Consider the following 20,290-nt stretch of genomic DNA (forward strand, 5'->3'; position numbering starts at 1 on the left):
AAAACAAAAACAAAAACAAAACAAAACAAAAAACTGTGATTCTTTCAGTGGCTTCATTATTCTGGCCCATTTCCTTTTGTACTCTGAACCATCTGGCTCAATAAAAGGGAGTCCATACTTGTTCCCACAGTGCTTTAAGTTTTGAAACATTCTGGCAATAGCTTTTACACAAAGAGCAAAAGATGCAGGGATTAAGGGATATGGCCACACTTTTTAGGTCAATTATTTCTTATTTTTTTGGTCTATCAAACAATCAAATGGTTTTGTTCATAAAAATAATTTTAGGTCAATCAATACAGTGTGATTGAGTATCTTGTACTTCATTTGGACATAGCTGAACAGTGAAAATGACCTGAAATGTTTCATGAGAAATTATATTTAAGGTTATACTTAAAATATCATGGAATGCTGATGCAAAATACAAGTTAAATGTGCTTTTATGTGTGACAATACATAAATTTGAATGATTTTAAACTGCGATTAAATTACAATTTAGTTGACAATACATAGGGATTTTAAGTGTGGTTTTGGAGGTAAAAAAAATCCATTTTGATTTTTTTTAACCTCTCAATAGTCTAAGGGTATAGTTATTTTTTCTCTAATCAACTTTGTTTCATAAATAGTGCTTAACAAGTAAGCATCTTCCATTTGCTGAGTGTTCAGAGTTATCTTGCAGTTCGCTTACTCACTTTGCAGTCACAAAATGAGAAATGTAGACACCGTACACAAACAAGAAGTCCGTGCAAAGTCAAGCTCTCAAAACCACATGCAAGACTCAGCAGCACATGGTTTAGAGCTCACACACTCCAGGATGATGTAATACAGGCATGCAGATGAGAGGAAAGAAAAGCACCTACATCATGAAAACAGAAGATAATGAAAGAGAATGACATTTTATTTATGACAATTATCTAATGCAAACCGTATACCCATAGCCTTTACCAGAGTCGGGATAGGGGCAGAGAAGTGAATTTTTATGGGGACTGGGAAATTGTATATAAATATTGTTAGAGGTCAAGTCGTTGTTAAAGTTAAGGATTTCTATTCTATACTTGACCTCTTCCAGGTTGTCTTCCCCAGTTTCTTGCTTTGTATTTCCTCAGCTACATCATGCAAAAAAGATCAGAACTAACATTGGAAATCATTTAACAAGCTCTAAACCTGACAGATAACAAGGGTGTTCTCCACAATTTACACGAGAATTAAATTGGATATAAATACCTCCTGTTCTTACCGGTGGGTGTTGTGATTCCATTTATTAAGGTGTGAAGCAGACAGGAAAGAGATAAATCTTTCATAAGTACATTGTAAATAGGCAAGTGGTATATAAACCATATTCATAGGTAATAGAGTCAAACAATGAAAGGTAAATAGTTGTCACAAAATAGACTTTATCACAAAAAAATGGTCACAAAACTAGAGTTACATGGAGGGGGGTAAAATAATTGTTTTGCTACTGTTTTTGAAATAATCTGGCAGTATGGAACAACAAAAAATGAGTGATGTGTTTTGATTAAAAATTCTTGACACTGCTTCAGCCAACCCAGCAGCAGAGAGTCCCCAAAAGACTTTGAATGCTGACACCTTTGTTAAACAATAACAGTGATGGAAATATAGAAAAGTGATCAACATGTAGGTGCTCTTTCTTGTGAGATTAAAGTGTTCCTTTGGGGGATCAATTTACAAATGAATTTTTCACAAGGAACTTTGGGATGATTAGAAATGACTCATGGGGTTTTGCGTGAAAAGTGCTCATTTGATTAGCTCTTCGAATTGTCATTTTTGTCATGGCATTTCCTTCTCAATCAAATAAATCACACACAGGTCTGATAAACTTATCCATATATAAATATTACTTTCAAATTGGGTAATATTTGCAGTGCTTTCTGCACCATTCCTGTTAATTTTGAACCCTTCTTTCTTTATTAGAGTATTACAGAAAGTACCATTTTAAATTGTACAGGCTCACTTACACAAAAATTGTTTCATGCAATTGACATAATTAAATGTGAGTGCTTTTATTTTCTGAGAAATTCTTAGAAACAGGGTTCTTGCCCAGTGGAGGAGTAGCCATATGGGAAGCCACCATATTTTTATTCCTTTTTTTCTGGCGCTCTATGATACATCATCGAATTTGGATTTGCTGTATAATTTATTTAGCAACCAGCCTTTATAGCCAAATTGCAAGGTAAAAGAAAGTGGGCAATTCTCCTAATAATAAAAAGAGGTATTTAGACCACATTAATATCATTAAAAGTGTTGATTTTTGAGCAGTGATACAGGAAGGGAGGTTATGACAGGTGATTGTTGATGTTGAATTTGCTTAAAAGGTGAAGGAAAAATACGAAGGGATCCATATTTCCCCCTTGAAAGGAAAGACGCATTAAACCAGGTACAGTAAAAGGGCACAGCGTAGATCATTTAAAATATAGAAAAAAACATTCTTAAAAGTGTGAAACTTCCTACCATAAAATGCTTATGTATACTTAAGTTCCCTGACCTCTCCTATAAGTTTTCAATTTCCTGTCTTTTAAAGTGTGTTAACCTGAGATCTCTGTTTGGGGGCATCATAATTGTTACTGTTTACTTGCCAAACCTTATTGCAACTGGATCCAACTATTTTTGGGGGGTGTTGGCAATGAGGCCATGCAGTAAAAACCCAAGTCCCAGTTAAAGCAATGCTCTCTCTCACCAGAAGTGGGAACTCTACTACACACAGTTATATCAGTTTGCATCATGTTATAATGCCTTTGCCACACAGTATAACTAGATATAGCACCATGCAATGCCATGAATTGAGAATGAGAGACTATCTCCAGGGGAGAAAATACACATCCGAGAGAAGAAAACAAAAGCAAGGGGTTCAAAGCTGGTGATTCTGGCTTTTATTCCATTTTGGCTATCACTGCAATGCCTGTGGCACTTTCATTTTGGAAAACAGACATACATACCATGTTCATGTCAATGCCATTGGTGTAAGTCCATGCGTGCTGGAAATATTCTTCAAGACGTTGCCTCAGAGGGTTGGGGATTTGGTGAAAGCGAATGAATTCTTTTACTCGCAGCATCTGCATGTGGTACCTGGCAGTTCCCGAGTATAGTCTTTGGATAATTGCAGATACATTCCCAAAAATGCTTGCATACATTAGTGCTGGATTGGATAAAAAACAAAGTTATGGGGGAAACATAGGCATGTTATATATTGTTAGAGTATCAAGCATGAGGATTTTGATTATCTCAGTCTAGTGAGGATTTACCATTGGATCATGGGGAAAAAAAGAAGTTAAACTAAAACTGCTTTACATTTCATAATTTTAGTGATAAAGCTGGAGAGGGAAAGTATCCAAATTCATCATGGATTCTAAATGAAAGTGAAAACTCACATTGTTTATAATATCAGCTTGTGGCTGGGAGCATTGACTAGGGAGAAATGCATTTGAAATAAACCCTTTCATTTGAAAAAGAAGGCATGTCATGGCTCACCAAAAATACACTTTCTTGAAAAAAATTTGAGGCAAAAGTGTCTTTCAGGGATTTAAAAACCCTTTTTGAATTGGAGTTAACATATTAGTTTTAAATTGTGACTTATTTCTGCCTCTCAGCCTCAAATCTAACTTTGTAGAAGAAAAATCTATTATTAAATTTGAGATTATTTTGAATACATTAGGTTTGTTAAGGGATAACAGATTCTTTTAAGAAACTCAGTTTCTTTGGAGTGTTAATTTGTATACAGTTTTTAATCTATTCCAATTCATTTTCATAGTATTTTTGCATAAGAAACATATCTCTGGCTTAGAAAAATTCACATAGCTTCATTTTTGTAGGGAAAAAATAGAACACATTTTTGTTCTTTCGTCTATGGGAAGAAACTGCTATGAGATCCCTTGCTATATAATCAGCATTTAGGAAGAGTATCTGCATTGGTGCTTCTTCCACTAAATCTTCATGATTTAAATTAAGCTCTTTAAGCACTTTCTCTCTTTTTTATATTTGTATTCATTTCTAATAATCCTAAAAATAAATGCTATTCTCTGTACAGAAAGTCACATCATGATATAAAATCTGAATATTGATCTTTGGGTATCTATCAGAAACTGAGAGATATGGTAACATACGTTTAAGTCACTGGAATAGCTATATACCAGGGTGGGGAAAACAACAATAACAAAAGAGTTTGAAGTGTTTAATTAAAGTAAATTCAAACGACACATTTTTTTTTCCTCAAACAAATTTTACAAACAATTGCTTCTATAAACCACTTAATCATTTCCAAAGTAGGCTTTGGCCAGATTCTGGCCATGTTTTAAACTAGTATGTTTTCCTGGGCACTTGCTTGCTTTTCCATCTCACCTTATTCGCTTATCTTACCATGCTTGGTTATCAAGACCCTTATGTACCATAGATATCCCAAGTAAGAGAATGTCCCGGGGAAAGCAGTGACCCCTTGTTTTTATCTATTTAAGGGGATGAAAGTTGGGGAGATGTGGTGGTTAATTTTATATCAACTTGACTGGGCCACAGTGTGCCTGGATATTTGGTTACACAAATATTCTGGGTGTGTCTGTGAGGGGTTTGCAGAGGAGATTAGCATTTGGGTCAGTAAACAAGTAAAGCAGTTTGTCCTCCCCACTGTGGGTGGGCTACATCCAACTTATTGAAGGCCTGAATAGAAGAAAAAGGGGAAGTAAAGGAGAATGAACTCTCCGCTTGACTATCTGAGCTGAATATCAGTCTTCCCCAGCCTTTGGACTTGCACTTGGACTCAGACTGAAACCACATCATTGGCTCTCCCTGGTCTAGACACAATTACTGAGTACAGATCTTGAGAATTTTCAGCCTCTATAACTGTGTGAGCCAATTTCTTCTAATAAATCTCTTTATATCTTTATCTATATTCAAATATATATGTCTTTCCAATATCTATCTTTTGGTTCTGCTTCTCTGGACATCCAGACTAACACAGGAGATCTCTAGTGAGGCTAAATTGGCATATATAAGAGACATTAATCCTCTGTAAGGTAGAGCAGATGTTTGAATTATATCTTCTACATGAAGAAAAGGTGGGCCTAAATTGTTTTTGAGTAAATGAATCATTCTTTAAATAGAGAATTAACAATATTTGCCAGAAATTGATTCCTGTGATCCAAGGACATTCATGTGAAAAACACGCTTTACTTATCCCAAATGTAGTAGGGAAACAATCACATGTGATGCTGTGTTTCCAAAATACCTATCACGTGCTCAGGAAGTAGATTTCATCAGAGGGCATGAAATCAATGCTATTTTTTTTAACCTAAACCACACATGATCAAGAAACACATGTTTTACCTAAACCATTACATGATCAAGAAAGATCAGGAAAAAATCTTATTTATTAAATAGATTTTAGCAAATTAGATGTTATTTGGATGGTAGAGTTTTATCTCTACCATCAAAATTAACCAAAATGTTAGTTTAAGTCATAAACAAGCATTTTCCACTAGTTGTCAAGATGAAAAAAAATCTAGATTGTAAGTACATAGTTGAACAGATAAGTAACTAATTCATGGTCAGGCGCAGTGGCTCACGCCTGTAATCCCAGAAATTTGGAAGCCTGAGGCAGGTGGATCTCCCGAGCTGAGGGGTTCAAACCCAGTCTTGGCAACATGACAAAACCCCATCTCTACAACAAATACAAACATTAGCCAGATATCTTGCTGTGTGCCTGTAGTACCAGCTATTCTGGAAGCTGAGGCACGAGAATAGTTTGAACCAGGAAGGTGCAGGTTGCAGTGAGTTAAGATCGTGCCACTGCACTCCAGCCTGGGTGACAGAGTGAGACCCTATCTCAAAAACAAACACACAAACAAACAAAAAAACAAAAAGTGACCTGAAATACTTATTTTTAGGAAATTTTGTGATTATGACTTTTTAAATTAATATAAAGACATTAATCTTTTTCCTATTTTTTGGGAAGGAAATGGAGCTAGAGATTGTAAGCTAGAGAGAAGAATAAAATACTTATATTCTGTACATATTATTTAGTTGATGCCCAACTGGCAAAAATATCAATCAAAAGCAAGTTGACAGACTATGGATATCTAGGCATCTCTCCTTAACTCAATATTTTTAGTTTTATAAAATAGGGAGTTCTTTTTTCATCCAAATGGTTTGCTGTAGTTTAGGTATTATAGAAATAAAACAGGTGTATCTTAAAACTTCCTTCAGCACACCACACCTTAATTCTGATATAGTAACCATACTAATACATTTGATTGGTCAGAAGATATTAGCTGAAACATGTTGACAAACAAATACACCTGCATTCTTACTACCTAAATTTAAATAATTCTGTAACTTAATAAAATAAATTTTATTGATTTTTAATTTATATGTAAGATATACCTATTTTAAGTGTATAATTCAATTAGTTTTGACAAATATATACACCCCTGTAAACACAATCATGATATAGAACATTTGCTTCACCCTAAAAGTCTCCTTGTGTTCCTTGGCTGCTTGCAATCACTCACTTCAGACCTTAGACAACCGCTGAGCTCCTTTATGCCATTACAGATTAGTCTGCATTTTCTAGGATTTTATATAAGTGGAATCATAATGTACATATTCGTTATGTACATTTGTGACTGACTTCTTTTGCTCAACATGTTTTTGAGAATCGTTCTGTTGTGTGTATCAGTAATTTGTTTTTTTTTTAATTGCTGAATTGATTTGCATCATATGGCTATACCACAGTTTGTTTATCTCTTCTCCTGTTGATGGAAACCTTGCTGTTTCTAGTTTTTGGCTATTATGAATAAAACTGCCATGAACATTTGTATACAAGACTTTGTGTGGGCATATATTTTCATTTCTTTTAAACACCTAAGAGTGGAATTGCTGAGTTGTGTGGTATGTTCAACTTCATAAGAAACTGCCAAACTGTTTTTCAAAGTTGTATCATTTTACATTCTCACCAGCAATGTATGAAAATACTAGTTGTTCCATATCCTCTCCAGCATTTGGTTTTGTCAGTCTTTAATTTTAACCATTGTAGTGTATATGTGTAATATCTCATTAGGGTTTTAATTTTCATTTTCCTGACGATTAATAACTTTTTTTCATGTCTTTATTAGTCATTCATGTATATTTTGTGAACTGTCTTTTCAAATACTTTACCCATTTTTAAATTGAGTTGTCTTCTTATTATGGATTTGTAAGAATTATTGATATATTCTGGATATAAGTCCTTTTTTGACCTCGGTATTGAAAATATTTTCTTCAAGTATACCATTTGTCCATTCCTTTTCTTAATGGTGTTTTTTGAAGTGTAGAAGTTATTAATTTTGATGAAATCCAATTTATCAATTTTTATTGTATGATTCAGGGTTATTTTTGTTTGTTTCAGTTTTGGTAATGTGTATAATTCAAATAATTTTATCATTTGATCTAAATTGTCAAGTTTATTGTTCTTTATGATGTTCTTTTCTTATTCTTCTAATGTCCATAAGATTTGTGCTTTATCTTTCTTTCATACAGGACAGTAACTTACGTTCTCTCTTTTAGTCTAGTTGGAGGCTTATCAGTTTTACTGATTTTAAAAATTACTTCCATTAACTTTCTCTCTTGTTTGTTTTCTATTTTTATTGACTTCTGCTCTTATATCTATTATTTCTTTTCTTCCAGTTGTGTTAGGTTTTAATTTGCTTGCCTTTTACTAGCTTCTTAAAATACAAGCTTAGATTTTTGATTTTAGATCTCCTTTTTAGATAAAAACACTTAAAGCTATAGATTTATCTCTAAAAAATGCCTTAGGTGCCCTATACAAGTTTTGATACATTTTGTTTTCATTTTCATTAAGTTAAAAATAGTTTTTAATTTTCCACGTGATTTCTTCTTTGAACTGTGAGGTATTTGGAACTTATTTCCAAACATCTGGGGGCTTTCTAAATATCTATCAGTTTTTTCTCCTACTCCTTGTCTCCTTGTCCTCTTCCTCCTTCTCCTCATCTTCTTCCTCCTTCTCCTCTTCCTTCTTTTATTGTTGATTTCTGGTTTCTCTATCATCAGACAAATACTTTGTATGATTTTAGCATTTCTAAATTTATTGAGAATTGTTTTGTAGCCCAGCATGTGGCTTGTCTACTGGTAAATGTTCCATATATGCTAGAAAAGAACATGTATTCTGCTGGTATTTTATAATTGTCAATATACCAAGTTTAGCTGATAATATTCTTTAAGTTTCTATATTTTTATTCATTTGGTCTGTTTATTCTATAAAACACTGAAAGAGCAGTGTTAACATTGCAAACTATAATTATGAATTAGTCTTGTGAATTTGTCAATTTTTCCTTTCAGTTACATCAGTTTTTCCTTCATGTAATTTAAAGTTCTGTAATTGAGTGCCTACACATTTGGGATTGCTATATTTATCTATTTTATCTTTGGCAATAGTACTTGTCCTAAAGTTAATATCACTACATTGTCTGAAGTTAATACTGTTCCTCAGATTTTCTTATGATTAGGATTTGTATGAACATTGTTTTTCATTTTTTTTTTACTCTTTATAAGTATGTTTTCTTTAGACAGCATATGGTTGAGCCTTATTTTTTAAAATACTCTCTGATAATTTCTCCATTTCAACAAAAGCATTTAGATCATTTACATTTAATGCGATTATTGATATATTTGGGTTTAAATATACTATCTTGCTATTTGTTTTTGGCATTTCCCTTTTTTACTTATTTCCTACAATATTTTACATGTGTTGTTATTATTCCATTTTGTCTTTCCTGTTGGCTTGTTAGCTATAGTTGTAGGATTTATAACATGCATTTTAAATTGGTCAACATCTACTTTAAATAGCATAATACCATGTTATGAATGATGTAGGAATCTTACAACAACATATATTTCTATTTCTTCTTCCCACTTTTTGGTACTATCATTGTCATAATTTCTCCTTCTACATATGTTATAAAACCTCCACATTCATTGACATTATTTTTTGCTTTAAGGAGTCAATTATTTTTGAAGACATTTAAAAATACGGAGAAAGTCCCCTTTTTTTTTTAACTCACACATTTACCACTTCTAGTTTTTCATTCTTTTGTGTTGATCAAATTTTCATCTGGTATAATTTTCCTTTCACTTGAAGAACTTTATCATTTCTTGTAGTCTGCTCATGAAGAATTATGTCAGGTTTTGTCATTTTTGAAGAGTAGTTTCATTAAACATAGATTCCTATGTTGACGGATTTTAGTTTTCTTTCAGCAATATAAGGATTTTGTTCTATTTTCTTTGGCTTTCATCATTTCTAATAAGAAATCTATCAACATTATCTTTTTCCTTTGTATATGACGTGTCTTTTTTTCTCCAGCAGCATTTAATATTTGATTATGATGTGCACCAGTGTGTTTTACACATATTTAACCTGTTTGGGATTCACTGGACTTCTTGGATATGTGGTTTATAGTTTTCATCAGTTTTGGAAAAAATTCTACCATTATTTTTAAATTAAAACATTTCTGATATTATTTAAAAAAAAAGAAAGTTTTTTTTGCTTGCCTTCATCATCTTTGTAAATTCTGGTTCCATTTTACTTGATTTTTTTCTTCCTATTAAGAATTATTTTTCTGTTTCTTATAATATCTCTTAAATTTTAAATAGATATTGGGCACTATAAATTTAACCTTCTTCAATGCTTGTAACTTTTTTTGTCTTAAAAAGAAGTTAGATGTTCTTGCAGGAGTTAAACCACTTGGGGATCAGCGTGTGCCTTTTGAAGCTTGCTGTTTAAGCTTATTTTTGGGACAGATTAGCCCTGGTACTACAGCACTATTTTTTTTTTTTTTTTTTTTTCTGAGATTTCTACCAAATACCCTGGATGTTCAATAAAGGTTTTCCATTCTGTTGGCTGAAATTTGAAAATCTCCCACATCTATGTGAGCTCTGGAAATTGTTTAGCTTATAGTATTTCTGGTATTTCTTTGCTGGATTTTAGGGAGTTTTACCCCACGCATTTGTGACTTAGTATTCATCAGAAGACTCCAAAGGATACCTATGTAGGTTTCTGGGGCTTTTCTTTTCTATAACTACTTCTCCACTTGTCTGTCTTGCAAATTGCAGTACCTTAGACTCCATGACCTCTGATCTTGTTTTCTTAACTCTGTAAGACTGCTGGGGTCTGCTTAGGTTATTTCTCCCTTCTCTGTTCACTGTGGTCCAGAAAGTGCCTCCAGACAAAAAGTCAAGAAAACATGTGGCCCATATTGTTTGCTTTCCTTCTTTCAGGGATCAAACTTCCCTGTTAATTTTCCAGTGCCTGAAAACAATTGTCTTATATATTTTGATCAGTTTTCTGTTTGTTTTTAATAGATGGAGAGTAAGGTTTTAGTAACTCCATCATAACTGGAAGCAGAACTCTAGTAACTTTTTTTTTACTTGCTACAAAAATAAGAAATTCTTCCAATCAAGATGTTTGTCAAGCAGGTCAGAAATGGAGTACATTTGCCTTTATTTTTCTGACTTACGTGTTTTTTAAAATTAAATATATACATGTTATTTATAATATTTAAAATATAAAATTATGCTATATGTTATAAAACAGGTATAAACATATGAGCATCACTTACATTTACAATTATTTAATGACTTCACAGTCTTCCTTTTTTATTTTGAATTATACACACTTTTAAAACCTATTTTCTGGTTACTGTAGTCTGTACACGGTCAGCAGTACAAAAACTGTCTTTGCAAACAGCAGCTTTACAAAATGCATGGAACAATCTATATGCATTAGATATTTACTATTTGCATTTAATGTTTTATTTTTAGTTTCCTTAAATTATATTGCTATAAGATAGAAGGTTGATTGCCTTGTTTTCTACAACTTGGCTTCAAATTTTTCTTTTAGAATAAAGATTAGAGTTAAACTCAGGATGCTGAGAAAGTTCAACCTGATAACCACAATAGTTGTAATTAGCACATATACATTTTTTTAATCACATTTTTTGTTATTTTATTTTTTCAGGCTGAAATAAGGCCACTAAAAGATCTGAGGAGTATGGGCACAGATAAAACCATATCATTTTAGAATATAGTTAGATTGAACTGAGAATATCATGTGCAGATACACCTATATACATCAAATGGGTACATAAATTTCAGTATTCTTATTATTGCCAAATTTCAAGTCTTAATTTTACTCTTTTCTTTATTTATGACATAATAGGTCATGGTGCGGTTCTCCAGGAGTACCTATAAAGTATTTCCTGCGTGACATAAAGCTTTACATAATCCCATTTGGATTAAGGTGTATAGAACCAAGTCTTATATTCAAATAAATGACGGTATGTGGAATGTGGGTGTATCCTACTATAACCAATTTGATTAGAGTGTTTTCTTTTTTCTTAAAAGATACAATTCATCTGCAGAAAACATGTATTATTCTTAACATATTAACAGAAATAGTCTAGTGCTATATTAAAAAAGAAAAAAAGGAAGGGAAGAAAAAAGAAAGGAAAGAAAGACAAAGGAAGAAAACTGACTAAAATTCCCTGATTGAGGGAAAGGAGATTAGGTGCAGAGCAAGTAAAGAACTGAGCTATCTTCAATTTAAAAAAATTCACATGATAAATAGCACTACGTATTTTACTTAATCCTTACAAGTGGTGTGGATTATTAAGTGGTGAAGTGGCTAAACAAGTGCATTTTTAAAAGTCTTTCTTAAAAATTCTAAGTTTCAAAATACAGGTTCTATTTTCTTAAAAAGATATTTCTGCTACATACGTGTTTAATTAAGACCAAGTTTTTCCTTGTTTGATACCTATGCCACTAAAGCAGATGACCCCTATAAAGTGTTTACTAGTAGTTGTAATCACAAAATGGTTGGAACTGTGCTTGCTCTGTGTTCAGTCTCTCTGGAATACATATTTCTACTTTATTCTAGGAGATTCAACTTCCATTTCTTTCTGGGTACAATGCTACTTCTGTGTTTGCAGCCTAGACTTGGACTGAATTTGTAGAATGTCTTAATAGTTACTGAAATGTAATGTTGTTTGCTTACACAAATGCTACTAAAATAAAAACTTATGAAAAGTACATTGGATATAAAGTAGACAATAAACTTGGTGAATTTATTTACATTTCATTAATAGGGATTTATCTAAGCACATTTTATTATCATGTTGACATTTAAAAATCAACTATCAGGATCTATTTTCAACTTTCTATGCATTCTAAGGATGATGTTCTTCTTGAATCTTTAGAAATAAACCATGCTTAAAATCCAAAATTTTCCTGATTAAAAACCCTCAACAAACTAGGCATTGAAAGATCATACTTCAAAATAATAAAAGCAATCTGTTGTAAACCCACAGCCAATATCATGAATGGGAAAAAGCTGGAAGCATTCCCATTAAGCAGGAGCAACACAAGGATGCCCACTCTCACCACTCCTATTCAACATAGCACTAGAAGTCCTAGCTAGAACAAGCAGGCAAGATAAAGAAATAAAAGGCCTCCAAAGAGGAAAAGAAAAAGTCAAATTATCTCTCTTTGCTGATAATACTATTCTATTCCTATAAACAACCAAAAATATCCTAGAAATGATAAATGTCTTCAGTAAAGTTTCAAGATACAGAATCAATGTACAAAAATTAGTAGCATTTCCATGCACCAGTAATGTTCCAAATCAAGAATGCAATCACATTTACAATAGTCAAAAAATAAAATAGCTAGGAATACATCTAACCAAGGAGGTGAAAGATGTCTACAAGGAGACCTACAAAATACTGCTGAAAGAAACCATAGATGACACAAACAAATGGACAAACATTCCATACCCATGAATTGAAAAAGGCAATATTATTAAAATGGCCATACTCCTCAAAGCAATTTACAGATTCAATGCTATTCCTATCAAACTACCAATGTCATTTTCCACAGAATTAGAAAAAAGAACTATTATGAAATTTATAGAAAGTGAAACAGAGCCTGAATAGCCAAAGCAATCCTAAACAAAAAGCACAAAGCTGGAAGCATCACATTACCCAACTTCAAACTATACTATAAGGCCACAGTAACCAAAACAGCATGGTACTGGTGCAAAAACAGACACATAGACCAATGGAATGGAATAGAAAACCCAGAAATAAAACTGCACACCTACAGCCATCTGATCTTCAAAAAAGTTGACAAAAATAAGCAATGTATAAAGAACGCCCTATTCAATAAATGGGGCTGAGACAACTCGCTAGCCATATGCAGAAGTGTTGAACTGGACCCCTATCTTTCACCATCTACAAAAGTTAAATCAAGATGGATTTAAGATTGGAATGTAAGACCTCAAACCATAAGAATCCTAGAAGAAAACCTAGGAAATACAATTTGGATAACAGATGATGGTGAGGCTGTGGAGAAAATAGAATGCTTATATTAGGGGATATAAGCATTTATTATTGCTTGAGGGAAATATAGATTAGTCCAGCAACTGTGGAATGCAGTTTGGAGGTTTCTCAAACAACTTAAAACAGAATTATCATTCGACCTGTCAATTCCATTACTGGGTATACGCCTGAAGAAAAATAAAACATTCTACCAAAAAGACACATGTACTTATATGTTCATTGCAGCCATATTCACATTGAAGAAGACATGAAATCAACCTACATGCCCATCAACAGTAAACTGGATAAATAAAACGTAGTATGTATACAATATGAACTATTATACAGCCATAAAAAAGAAAAAAAAAAGTATGTCTTTGCAGTAACATAGATGCAGCTGTAGGCCATTATTCTAAGTGAATTAATATAGGAACAGAAAACCAGATACCACATGTTCTCACTTCTAAGTGGAGGCTAAGCATTATGTACACATGGACATAAAGATGAGAACAATATACATGTGGGACTAGTAGAGTGAGATAAAGGGACGGGGGCAACGACTGAAAAACTACCTATTGGGTACTATGATCATGATCTGGGTGATGGGAATCATTCATACCCCAAACTTCAGCATCACACAATATACCCATGTAACAAACCTGCACACATACTCCCTGAATCTAAAAGTTGAAATTATTTTTAAAAATATGGTAAAAAAAATGAAAATAAAAATCCATCATGCTTTTATGCTTTTGCTAATTGCTGCCTGGAAACAGCAAGTTCACCTTCAGTGGTTCCACGGTGTTATTAAAATATACATGTTAATATTAAAACATCTTTTAACAAAGCTTTGTTAATTCCAAAGAATATCTGTTACAAATGATGCTCATGACATTAACCAATCACTTAGATCTTGACATAATGTCACAGGAAAAGAAATTTTTAGTCAATGACAGGGGAAAATTACATGTATATTATGTATAAATAGGTATGTGTATGTTGTGTGTATATATATTATATATAATATAATATATATTATATTATGTATTATATAATATAATATATTATATGTTATATATAATATATATTATATAGGTATATATAATATATGTCTATAATATATGCTATATATTATATGTATATATAATATATGTATGTATATATAATATATGATATATAATATATGTATATATAATATATAACATAATATATATTATATATACACATACACATGTATATGAAATATTAGTTTACAGAATAATTGTTGTGATGATATATATGGTTAACATTTTTTATATCTATGTATCTATCTACCTATCACGTAGTGTAAATGAGAATTTCCCATTCTAATCTAGCCTCAGCTTGAAATAGAAAATAACCATTGGTAATAAATTACAGATACTCTTTTCATAGCAGTAACACTGGACTGCAAGTTTCAATTCCTGAAACCATGTTGCTCCAATTTTATGCCCATAGTTCCCTAAGGTTCAGAAAGACCTTTCTGGTGTCTCCACTTCACAGAGAGAATCAGATTTGATGGAATACAGTCCCCATATATGTAATCCCATTATCTCCTCAATTTTCTGTAGTTTTTTCTTTGCCTGACTCTAAATACTTTAGAAATATTAATTTCAAGGTATTATTCTATCCTAATAGACAACAGAAGAGAAAGCTACTTACAGCCAATCAACATGACACAAATTGAAAAGATTTTCTCCGAATTCGTGTTAGGAGACACATTCCCGAATCCTACACTGGTTAAACTGCTGAAGGTAAAATAAAGTGCTGTGACGTATTTGTCTTTAATGGATGGTCCAGAACTGGAGTCACTGTCATTGTAACGTTTCCCAATTTGTTGTCCTAAGGAATCCAACCATCCGATTTTGTCAGTCAGATAAGGCCTTTCTACATTCCCAATCGCATACCAAATGCAAGCCAGCCAGTGAGCAATCAGGGCAAAGATGCACATTAAGAGCATTAGAACAGCAGCGCCGTATTCTGAATAACGATCCAGCTTCCTGGCCACGCGCACAAGACGGAGGAGCCGGGCAGTCTTCAAAAGACCAATTAATGTTGTTGTCTGTAGAAATAAATGTACACAGTCAGAAACAGTTGGTAAACAATCCAAAGTACATTCATGTGAAGCAAAGTGGACAAGAACAGGTTAAGACAGTATGGTAGCATTAAGCATGACTGTCTATTTAAACTCAGTATTAAACTTAGTTCTTCTTTTTTTTTTTTTAATATGATACCCGCTTTGGAAAATGCTTTGAAAGTGCATGACACAGTAATTCAGTATTGTGGCAAGCAAGACCTACGCGGCAGAGAATCTGTCTTGTTTTATGTTCTAAGTGCCTTGCATAAGTCCTGAGTGACTCATTTATTCACCAACATAAATTCTAGTGTGTTACTGTGTGCCTACTAAGGCCACACACTGGGATTATAGTGTCAAACAAACAGACATGGTTACTTTCCTAATAGAGACAGTTATTTAATAGACAACGTGTCTAATCTAATGAAGAGAAAACAAGATCATACTCTACTGAGGAGAGAGAGATTTTTAAAAAATAAATAATTAATTTCAGAGAGAGAAAAGTGACCTGATGACAGTAAGCACAGAAATATGATAGAGGGTATTTGGAGGTGTAGATTGGGGTAGAAATGGCTTTAAAAATGAAGACCAAGAAGGGCCTTGCTGAGGAGCTGACATTTGAGTTGTAAAGGATCTGGATAATGAGAAGGAGCCAGTCAAGCCCCTTCTTCCCATAACTATGGGAACACTTATTGGATGATTGCATGCATGAATTAGGCACTACATTTAAGTGCATGTTTTTATTCCTAAACGTGCTAAATTGAGAAATTATTTCTTGATGTCCCAGTGATATTATAATTGCATTTTGCTTTTGGCTATGACATGTGCAACTAATTGGGTGATTATTACTGACCAGGTATCTAATGATAGGATACTTCGATATAATAACAGGATACTTAACTGGTTGTTTGGACTTCAAATCTGATAAGTACAAATTACAAGCTCATTTCTTAGGTTTCCTAAATAACATCAACTATAAGTACTGTATAATTCACAGGGCATGTAATTATTCCATAGTTACATGGTGTTTACCAATCAATTATTGAGTCATTTTGTCTGTTCATTGTTGCTGCTTATTTCCCAAAGCACATCCAACTATGTTAAGAGCACTTATATCTTGATGGAAGAAATAGCACATGGAATAACTACCACACCCTATGTATTAATATTGATGATAACAAAGGAGCACTAAATATTAAAAAAACTTTTGCATTAAAATGTTCTGGCTGGGTGTGGTGGTTTGTGCCTATAATCCCAGTATGTTGGCAGGCTAAAGCAGTAGGATTGCTTGAGCCCAGGTGTTTGAGACCAGCCTGGGCAATATAGTGAGACTCGGCCTCTACAAAAAATTAAATTAAAATAAAATAAAATAAATTAGCTGAGTATGGTGGCGGGTGCCTGTAGTCCCAGCTACTCTGGAGGCTGAGGTGGAGGATCACTTGAGCCCAGGAATTTGAGATTGCAGTGAGCTATTATTGTGCCATTGCACTCTAGCCTGGGCAACAGAGCAAGGCCCTGTCTTTAAAAAAATGTTCTAATAAGTGTCTACAGTTTCTTGTGATCACAAGGGAAAGGGGATCACTTAGTCTCTCCTGAATTATTCTCTGTTAGTATTGGAACTCTTTGAGGAGCTTGTGTAGTTGACATGTATTTATCATAACTGGACTCTGATCTCTGCTCATTTGGGGATGTTTAGAGAGGTGAGTCTTCTCTGTCTCCAGTACTGAGTTGTTTTTCAGAGTGGAATGAAAATGCTTGCTTTTTTTCTTCTTTATAGTTTCAAAAGTATATTTCTTCCCTATGAATGAATATAGGCTTTAAATTATTATTGGCTGGATCCCTGAGAGAAAAGCAAACTTTCTCATATATGTATTATTAATATTTAGCTTAGCAGTTATGTGCTAGGACTTTGGAACAGACAAACTTATGTTTGAATTCTGCCTCCATACCAGTGTGTCCACTTGGACAAGTTATTCATTTAATCTTACACTTTAGTTTCTTCATCTGTGAATATAAATAATAAGGCCAACCTTACAAAGTTAGAGGTAACACCCAATAAACAGGAACTCTGTGTTTCTATTTAAACATCCTTTACATTTTTCTTTCCATCTATAAGCAGGAACTCTATGTTGTGAAATGGGTTCAAAGAGCTTCCACCCTTTTTAAATGCAATACTTAGATATCTGGAATCACAAGTGGGGGCCTCTCCATACTGGCCTTGCAGCTCCCCTCGGGAAATGGCAGGGGCATTGAAAGACAGGGACTTCATGTAGGCAAACTGACTGCTCAGACTCTGGTAGGAGCCACCCTGGTTCAACATTTCGCCATTTCTACACAACTCAGCTTCCTATGTTTATTTTTCCTCTTAATTCTACGTTCTGTTTACTTATCCTGAGAAATCAGAAATATTTGAGAATTATTGTTAACATTTTCTTGTTTTTGGAGCAAAATTTCTCTCTGACCCTCAAAGTAAATGAAGTATAATAAAAATTCTCCAAATGTTAGTTAAATGAAGTGAAAAACTTTAAAATAAATGAGCTGTTTTTATAACATGTTGTGATAATAAGTACTAATGACTCTGCTGGTTGAAAAGATGGTAGAGTAAAAATGATGTTATGATAAGAAAAGCAATGAAATCTGCTGTGCATGCAAGCTGCCTTTTTGCCTTCTTTCCAAAGAAACCTCTGATGATTCTTCTAGCATTCTATCAAAATGAAGTTAAAATCTATATGACAGTAAGTTCTCTAAGCAGATAAAACAATATAATGTACATGATAACATATAAGTGACATCATTTCTGGAGAAAGAAAGTTTAAGATAAATGGGACATGTTGAAATCTCAACATGTATGACAGTATTCATGCTAAATAATTGCAGAAGTAATGAGAGAGCCACAAAGGAGGGGGAAGGGGAAGAAATTACTAAGCAGTAATTATCTCTCTCAGTTGCATTGTAAGAACGAGTGAATATTGACTTCAAGAGTCAAAGCTATTCTCTTATAATTTTGTAACATGTACCAGAATAACTACATATGCTGGCTTGACAATGTAACAGATGCCTTGCCTTACTTCTATTGTTATCAAATTGTGGCTAACACACCTGGGCATTCATTGTGCATAGCTGGGCATAGCTACAGTTGTGTATAACACATCTTGTAGATGATGTTTAGTATTGTAATAAGTCTTCCCTGCTTATTATTTTAATATTGCTTTAAAAACTTAAGATGTCTTGCCCCAGATTGCAGAATAGAAAGAAGTGATTGCACTAAAATCTAAGAGAGAGTAGATTTAATAATTATCAATCTTCTGCCAATTTGTTCTAAACCCTTAGCCTCATTGTTTAGTTTAATGGGCCATCTTTATGTTACCTGCAGGTGAGAAACAGGACCAACAACTACCTTATTATATTTTGCTAAGATCAGAATCTGAGTATAATTGTTTTCAGATTGCATAATTATCTCCCAGCACATCTAATTTCATGTAATACCCAGACATTATGAAAATCTCAATTTTTTAACTTTTGAAAATATAATAAATGCAACTATCCATAAATCTATTCACAACTATTGTAAAAACTAGAGATAAAAAACTGTCTCTTAGATGGTATTTCTTGAACTTTTCACTGGTATTAGAAAAATGTTGTCTGTTAGTCTTGAAAGCAACTAAAAAGAGCATAAAAGCTCAGTAGATGGCAAAATGTGGTTATTGTTATAAAATACAAACACATAATGAAAATAAGATATAAAAAGAGGTGAGTCATTTTGCAGTACATTGAAGCAAAGCACTTTGTTTTCTAGTGCTGTCACTAAGTATAGTAAAGGGGATATAATGGACTCTTAACAAGTCAAGTTTTCACCCACCAGCACCCATGCTATCTCAGAGCTCAGCTCATTTATTGTGATTGAATAATTTTCCAACTCTTTTTTCCAAAATGTCACAGTAAAGTCGGTCTATGTAAGATTTTTATTTTTAATGTATCTTGCCAATATTATTATTTTTAATCTAAAGTAACTCTTTTTCCAAAAATTCAATTATTCATTTTTCTGGGTGGCTGATTAATATCATTCAATTTCAAAACTTTAAAAACGTATCCACATCCACTGTTTACTGAAGCCCTAGATAACTTCTTATATTGAGGTAGAAGTTAGTTTCCTTTATTATGTATATAAATTTTTAAACTAAACATTATTTAAATACATATATATATTCTAAACAATTGACGTTTTGTATGTATGTTAGATACTAGGTCCAGACTCAAGAAGATTGTGTGTTTTCTTTTTTTGGTAGATATTTTACAATAAATCAGACAAAATTCTCTCTTCATGCCAGTGGAATTCTTTCTGAAGTCTTGAAATTAGAATAAGTAACTTCTTGTCTCAAGAATAAATTGTCTACAGTTAAACAAAGAGAGACTTACTAACAAGAAAAAAATCTTTTGTTCAGAAATATTTAAAAATTTTTGAAAAACAATTGTACCTTATTTTTTAGTAAACATTTTTAAGAATCTTATATTTAAAATATATTATTTCAGAGATTTACTCTCTAAAACCTTTGCCTCTAAATAAGTGATACAATTATTCTTCCATAAATGAAAATATATAAGTAGGTGATCTTTGGTTTCATATGCAGGTTTGATAGAATGAATGATCACTGAAGTTTTCTACTTAATCCATCATTTGTCCTTTTTGTCAATAAATATTTGACTGCAAGTGGGGAAATGTTAACACCAGACAAGTAATAAATGTCATTACTCCACACTCATATTTTGCTTTAGATTTCATTTCAGCTAATTCCCTCTAAGTTCTGGTGTTTATATACAGCATTCAATTATT

General features: G+C 32.9%; 1 protein-coding gene across 2 annotated transcripts in view; it reads right to left on the minus strand.

Annotated features, from left to right (window-relative positions):
* Positions 1-20,290, minus strand: part of KCNH7 (potassium voltage-gated channel subfamily H member 7) — a 472,939-nt gene that overhangs the window by 59,130 nt on the left and 393,519 nt on the right. For both annotated transcript variants that reach the window (XM_073019761.1, XM_038002006.2), the window contains exons 7-8: positions 15,048-15,447; positions 2,952-3,151 (exon numbers count right to left, since the gene is read on the minus strand). In XM_073019761.1, coding sequence (XP_072875862.1) covers positions 2,952-3,151; positions 15,048-15,447 — 600 coding nt within the window. The remainder of the gene's footprint in view (positions 1-2,951; positions 3,152-15,047; positions 15,448-20,290) is intronic.

Source organism: Chlorocebus sabaeus, chromosome 10 (assembly GCF_047675955.1).
Source record: "Chlorocebus sabaeus isolate Y175 chromosome 10, mChlSab1.0.hap1, whole genome shotgun sequence".
NCBI classification, from domain to species: Eukaryota; Metazoa; Chordata; class Mammalia; order Primates; family Cercopithecidae; genus Chlorocebus; species Chlorocebus sabaeus.